The sequence below is a fragment of the Prinia subflava genome, chromosome 12 (genome assembly GCF_021018805.1).
Source record: "Prinia subflava isolate CZ2003 ecotype Zambia chromosome 12, Cam_Psub_1.2, whole genome shotgun sequence".
Taxonomy (NCBI): Eukaryota; Metazoa; Chordata; class Aves; order Passeriformes; family Cisticolidae; genus Prinia; species Prinia subflava.
The window spans coordinates 8925617-8932667 of NC_086258.1; the positions used below are offsets into that span (position 1 = coordinate 8925617).

General features: G+C 52.1%; 1 protein-coding gene across 1 annotated transcript; it reads left to right on the forward strand.

The window, feature by feature from the left end:
• The first annotated feature begins 2574 nt into the window (after positions 1 to 2574).
• Positions 2575 to 6588, forward strand: TMEM250 (transmembrane protein 250). The gene is made up of 3 exons (XM_063409670.1): positions 2575 to 2733; positions 3886 to 4056; positions 5897 to 6588. The coding sequence occupies exon 3, from the start codon at positions 5960 to 5962 to the stop codon at positions 6422 to 6424; it is 465 nt and encodes a 154-aa protein (XP_063265740.1). The 5' UTR covers positions 2575 to 2733; positions 3886 to 4056; positions 5897 to 5959; the 3' UTR covers positions 6425 to 6588.
• The last annotated feature ends 463 nt before the right edge of the window (positions 6589 to 7051 follow it).

Below are 7051 nucleotides of genomic sequence, written 5' to 3' on the forward strand. Positions count from 1 at the left end.
AAAAATGGGGAAGGAAAATCTCTGCAGGTTTGAATCCTTCGCTCATCTCAGACTGAAATGAGATTGACTCCACGGACTAACACTGGAGCCATTCATCCAACAAGGGCTGTCCATGACGGGCGTTTGCTGGTAAAAATTCCCCTCCAAATGGGAAGAAAAAGATGTTTCCATTATAAAATGATTGTGACGACTCAGCTGCAAGTTTTTTGCCCTCAGCCTCGAAGGCTTTTCTTGCATTCCTGCCTCAGTACACCACCTTAGCGGCCCTTCACGTGCAGCGCCACAGCAATTCATCATTAGCCAGTCTCCAAATTATTCTAGTGTTGATTAAATTAGTAAATGCAATCACAATCTGAAGCAAGTTAATTGAGAGAATTTATTTGGCCCTGACAGTTTTATGCATGTTTGATTAAGTATTATAAGGTTTGTTTTTGATTTTGCATAATTTAACTTTAAATCCTGCACTGGGTGGGGGAGGGAGCATCAGCTATTAATGACCAAAATAAACTCTTTTAGGACGCATATATTTATGATTTATTTCTAAAGGCAGTATCTTCCAGATTTTTTTTGTTCTGTTGCCAAAGTGACAAATATGTTTAAAGCAATATTTTGAGCCGTCCGCTCCTCGCTATAAATCTTGCAAAATGTGTACAATTCATTAAAAGTTTTGAAAGAAGTACAAGTTAGCATTTATATTGCAACAAGTGACATATAAATGTATATGTTTGTCTTCAGAGTGGGCCATAAAATACCCGAGGCCTCGCCAGCGGCGCTGACGGGGACTAATGGCCCGCTCTCGGGGCTGATGATGAGTTCCATCACAAATCTTCAACGCTGTCAACACAAAAACTGTTCAATCAACAGGAATATGAGTTGTGTCTTTAGTAAAATTAGCACGGGGAAGAAATACAGCCCTGAGGGCTGTGGGCGGGTTCCCTGCGGGCTCTGCTCGGAGCCTCCCTCAGGATCTGATCTCTCTGAATGTCAAAGCTTCGATTCGTGCCTGACCCCAGGGCAGGTTGTTGTTTATGGAGCCCCACGAGCATTTCAGCGGCAGAGAGGTCAAAATGTGCCAGGCAGAAAATTGAACGGGGCTGTCCTGATTTTTGGCACAGAACCATGGAGTGGTTTGGGTCGGAAGGGATTTAAAAACTCATCTCATTCCACCCCCTGCCAGGGGCAGGGACAGCCTCCACTAGCCCAGGCCAACCTGGCCTTGAGCTGAAGGTCACCCTGACCTAAAACACTAAAAGGGTCAGCCTTGGCACTGGTGCACACACTTGCTTGGGTTGTGGGGTCACTCTGAAACTCCCTGGGGTTTTCTGGAGGGAGGAAAGACCTTTCCCACCCAAGGGGCTCCTGCAGGACGCCAGGAGCCCCCGCTGCCGCTCCTCCATTCAGCAGCATCCTCCAGATTCCCCAAGGCAAAACTGGAAAGACAAAGTGCCTTCAGAATTTTGTTTCTCGGGCTGAAATTCCCATCTCTGGGCTGTGGCTCCAGTCCCAAAGAACGGCAGAGGGAAATAAATGCAATGTGGGTGGCTCTGCTGCTTATCCAAGGCACCAAACAGATACTCCCAGTTCCAGGCTACTGGGGAAATTCATCAGCTCTGCACTTCCCCTTCTCCCTCCCACCAGGAGCTGCGTGGGGCATGTGGAGATGCCAATTTTCCAGGAGAATTCCCCAGTTGTTGCCTTCTCCACAATTCCCTCTGGAGTTTCAGGATGAAGCCGCTCTGCAGGGCAGGGGAAGGGGAGGAACCGGGCCCGGCAGGAGCTCCGGGAGGCACCAGTGGTCTGTGCAAGCAGCAGCTCTGAGAGGTGACAGATGGCCCCAGTTATTATTATTTAATGTTTTCCCACCGTGGCACAGCCCAAACAGAAAGTGGGGCAGGGAGCCAATGCTAAAGTTGTGTATTCTTTCCACTATGAAGAAGTATTCCTAATTAAATCTAAGGGAAAACAGCGGGGAGGAAGTTGTTTTCCTTCCCTTTACATTGTTTTGAATCTTTCTCCGCCTGCTTTGTTTTTTAGGAATTTTTGGGGTCTGTTGGGGATTGTCTGGACAACCCTTGGCTGCTGCTCCTGTAACGCTGGATACGGAACCTCAGCCCGGGAGTGACCAGACCGGAGTGACCCCCGGTGTGACCCTTGGAGTGACCCCCGGTGTGACCAGGCCCGGTGTGACCCATGGAGTGACCCCCGGTGTGACCGGGCCCGGAGTGACCCCCGGTGTGACCCCCGGTGTGACCAGGCCCGGTGTGACCCTTGGAGTGACCCCCGGTGGGACCGGGCCCGGAGTGACCCCCGGTGTGACCCATGGACTGACCCCGGTGTGACCCCCGGTGTGACCAGGTCCGGAGTGACCCCCGGTGTGACCCCCGGTGTGACCCTTGGAGTGACCCCCGGTGTGACCAGGCCCGGTGTGACCAGGCCCGGAGTGACCCCCGGTGTGACCCCCGGTGTGACCCATGGACTGACCCCCGGTGTGACCCTTGGAGTGACCCCCGGTGTGACCAGGCCCGGCCGCCGCCGTTGCCAGGGCAACGCGTCCCCTGCACTTCCGGCCGGGCCGGCGCGGCGCGATGACGCCATCACCGCGCGCCGCCGCTCCCCGCCCGCCGCCGCCGCCGGAACCGGAGGAACCGGAGCCGCCCCCGCACATGCGCAGAGCGGGCGCCCGGCGGCCCGGGCCTCGCTCCGCCCGGGCCCGGCGCGGCCATGGGCACCACGGTGAGTGCGGGGCACGGCCCGGCGGGCGGCGGGGCCCGGGCCTCGCCCTGCGGCGGCGGGAGCTCCGCCCCGGGGCCCGGCGGTGCGGCAGCGCTCGGTCACTGCCCGCCGGGCCCGGGGGTCCCTGTCCCCGGGGCGAGTCGCGGCCGTGCGGGGCTGCCGGGGAAGGCCAGGCCGAGCTCCGTGCCGCAGCTCCTTCCCCGATCGGGATCGGTGCGATGGAGGAGGAGCTGGCGTTTCCCCTCCTCCCGCCGCTCGCCCCTCGGCTCTAACCTTTATTTGTCATTGTCCCCAACCCCGTGCGGCCCCTCCGGGAGCCCTCGGGGTCCGGTGCCGCCAGCGCTCCTCCTCCGGGAATGGGGAGTGCCCCGAGGCTGGCGGCTGCTGCCTGGAATGCCCGAGGGATGCGGGATTGCCGCGCCCCGCTCACCCTGCGCTCCCTTCTCAACGGAGAGGGAGGGAAAAACTCGCCCGAACGAAGAGTTACTCGCCTTTTTCACGTCCTGGCGAGCCCACCGCCAAGGTGCTGCTGTGGGGGACAGCGGCCTCGGGTTGGAATCCTTTGAGCTGTGGGATGATGCCCCGAAAAGACCGAGCTGGCCCCCAAAATTACAGAGTGGATATCCAAACCTGTTTGTGGGCATCACGTGCAAAACACAGACCGGGGGATGATCACAGAAACACAAAGGGTTTGGGCTGGAAGGGAGCTCATCCCATCCCACCCTGCCATGGGCAGAGACACCTTCCACTGTCCCAGGGTGCTCCAAACCCCATCCAACCTGGCCTTGGGCACTGCCAGGGATCCAGGGGCACCCTGTGCCAGGGCCTGCCCACCCTCACAGGGGAGGATCTGCTGTTCCATATTCAGTTTGGAAAGTCTGTGCTCCCTGTGTCGTGTTTCATGTGCCCCAGAACAGTCTGTGGCAGCAGAAGGTGACCAGTTGGGATTTTCTGTGCTGGCATTGAATAGCAGCTCACTGATTCTTCCCAGCATGGATCAGGAAGCTGGAATCCATACATTGCTGAGTGCTGGATTCTTTTTGGAGTCTTTATTGGCTTAAAAATTGATGCTTGAGGAGAAGCCTGGTAATTGGGAGCATTTCATGCACAAAATGAGCAAATCGAAAATGATTGTGTCGTTTTGTCTTTCAGATCAGCTCCTGTGCAGAGAGTTGTGAGTTTATGAAGCACCTCTGCAGTTTCTGTCCCTCTTCCTAGAAGGTGTCACAGGAAAACTTCACTCCTTTGTTCCAAGAATTCAGTGGCATCCCACAGCGGCAGCGGAGCCCCGACCTGCTGAGTGGATGGCAGCACCCCTAAAATGTAATAATTCAGAGTTTATTTTGTCCTCCCAATGTTCCAGTGTTGATATTTTGAGTTCATCCAAAGAGCATGAACCCACCAAAGCCTGTTTGTTCCCGTGGTGGGCACAGTAACTGTGCAAGAGTTTGTGGAAACTGTGGAAAACTTTGTGTCCTGGTGAAGGAAGCTGCAAGGAGAGGCTGCATCATCAGGAATTGAGTGCTCTGAATCCCCAGCATGTGATTTCTGACCTGTCTTGCTTTAGTCCTCCAAAAATATCTCTGAGAGCAAACGCTGAGCAGCTCATGCCCATCATGTGGGAAGTGTGAGGGGTCACATGCTGCAGGCACAGAGCTGGGTTGGGTTTGGGCAGTGTTGGTTCAGTGTCTGAGCAATTCCTGTGCCTTGCAAAAGCCACACTTCCCACTGGCATTTCCTGGCTCCAGGCAGGAAATGGGGCAAGAGGCACCTAAAATGATGAGGGTGTCTGTGATGACTGAGGAGAACCCTTGGTTTCCTAAATTCCTGAAATCATAATTGAGCCCCCACTCCTTTTTGGTAGTCCCTGATCCAGGTAGAGCCAATACTGCCCCATATTTCTGTAAGGAGCAAGGAATTGGAATGTGGGGCTGAGCAGGAGAGATCAGAACTGGAATTTCCATTTCCATTTGAGGCAGGAAGCAAGGCAGAGACTTCCCCACTGATACACACATTGAATCAGAGAAGGGTTTTGATATCAAAAATACAATTTCCTGCAGCTTTAGAACTTGCTTAGTTCTGTTAGTAACGAAACGAAAGAATTCTTGAATTAGTTTTAATTTGAAGAACAGTCAGATTTTTGGTTCAACAAAGCAAAGATCTGCCTGGATGTGACCACTTGGGTGTGTGAGGAGTCTGGGGAAGTCCCTGTTGTTTTCCAGCATTATCTGATGAGAGCATTGTCATTTCATAATTCCCGGAATTTGGCACATCAGAAGCCTGGGGTGAAGCAGAGAGCAGCTCACAGGCTCCTGCTCATCACTCACACAACAACAATGGGCGTGTGGAAGGATGTTAAGATTATAAATCCTAAACACTGCAGAAGATCAAGATAAATTCACTTATCTCTGCAGGTCCCCAAGGGGAGAAATAAACTGGTGGATGCCTTTGAAAGGCTGCCTGGCCTTGCAGTGACAGTGAGAGCACAAGGCTGGCCTGAGCTGGGGGAGGTACATCCTGTGGAGTGTGAAAAACACGATTGCCTCATTGTTCTTCCAAGACCTTCCATTATTTTCAGTTTGTTTATTTGGTGAAGCTTTGCCAAGTTTGGAAATGAGCACAAATCTGGGATCCACTTGTGAAAGTACTCAGAGAACTCTTTTATTTTTTTGCTTTTAAAGGAAATATGACCCAGTGCAAACACATACATTAATATTACTGCTCTCACATTAATATTATTGCTCAGGTGGGTGGGCTCTTGCAGGGAGGGTAAGGAAAGATTAGATAAGGAAAGATTCATGAATTAGCCAGGATAATTTCAGACCAAACCTCTTTGCTGCGTTAACAGTGGATAAAGTTTATAACGGGCTACAGCTGGTGCCGGCTGGGGAAAATAATTTGGAATTCAGAAAATTTGGAATTTATTTGGTGTGGAAATAGAGTGTGTTTGTGTGGGGAACAGAGATGTTTTAAGGGAAGAGGCTGAGGTTTGGGAAGCAGTTGTAAGTGAGCGCCAGTACTGAAATCGGCCAGGATAAGTCTCTTTATTCAGCAGATCGAGAAGAACCGAAACTTTTTATTGCCTGTAATTTAGCGAAAATCCCTATTACCTTTGTTATCTATCAGCACCAACCCAGAGCGTGCTCTCTGTGCCTCCCCGCAGGTGTCCCCCTCCGCGGAGCTCCGGGCCGGGCTTAGCCGCGCCGTGCGCCGCCGCCGCCGTCTGATGAGCGCCCCGCGGCGGGGCGGGCAGCGCGGCGCGGCGCCGGTGATGCCGGTGATCCCCATTCCCCGGCGGGTGCGCTCGTTCCACGGCCCGCACACCACCTGCCTGCACTCTGCCTGCGGCCCCGTGCGCACCACGCACCTGGTGCGCACCAAGTACAACAACTTCGACATCTATCTCAAGTCGCGGTGGATGTACGGCTTCATCCGCTTCCTGCTGTACTTCAGCTGCAGCCTCTTCACCTCCATCCTCTGGGTGGCTCTCTCGATCTTGTTTTGCCTTCAGTACCTCGGCATCCGCATCTTCCTGCGCTTCCAGTACAAACTCTCCATCATCCTGCTCCTGCTGGGCCGGAGGCGGGTGGACTTCAGCCTGATGAATGAACTGCTCATCTACGGGATCCACGTCACCATGCTGCTGGTGGGGGGCCTGGGCTGGTGTTTCATGGTCTTCGTGGATATGTAAATAAAACCAAGCGCATGTGGGATCAGGAGGTGACTTTTCTTCTAGCCCAGAAATGTGTCGATATCCTCGTCTTCTTTTTTTTTCTTTTTTTTCTTTTTTTTTTTCTAATATAAATTAACTTATTTCACAGTGCTAATTTTTGTGGATAAATTGACATGCTCGTCTCTGGAGTTTGTATCTCTTTGAAGGTCGAGGTGGCGATTTGATTATCAAAGTGCAACACTTGGTTGGGTGGTTTATTCTTTGTACAGTGCAGGTTAGTGTAAGATTCTTTTAATCCATAAGAGCCTATTTTCCTGTGGCCATGAAAAACACAATGAGGACAGAAGCCAGATTATTTTGCACTCCACACTCTTAATCCATCTCCACCATTTTCCTAAAAATATTCCTTAATGTCTCAGGCATGTAATAAGTATCTTTCTTGTAGATTTTCATTTTGCACATTCCCAATAAGAATCTGGGCCCAAAATTCAACAGAGTGTAGGAATTTGGGTTTGGGGTTTTTTTCCTCTTTAATTTTTAGATTTATGCAAGACATACATTCCCCCCACTCTCCTGTTTCATCCACTTTAAGGTGATTATGGAGCTTTGAGTGGCTTTGTCCTTTTCAGGCATTTAGTGCTGAGT

Excerpts from the sequence above, each read along its gene's own strand:
- TMEM250 (XM_063409670.1), top strand. The coding sequence starts at position 5,960 with ATGAGCGCCCCGCGGCGGGGCGGGCAGCGCGGCGCGGCGCCGGTGATG.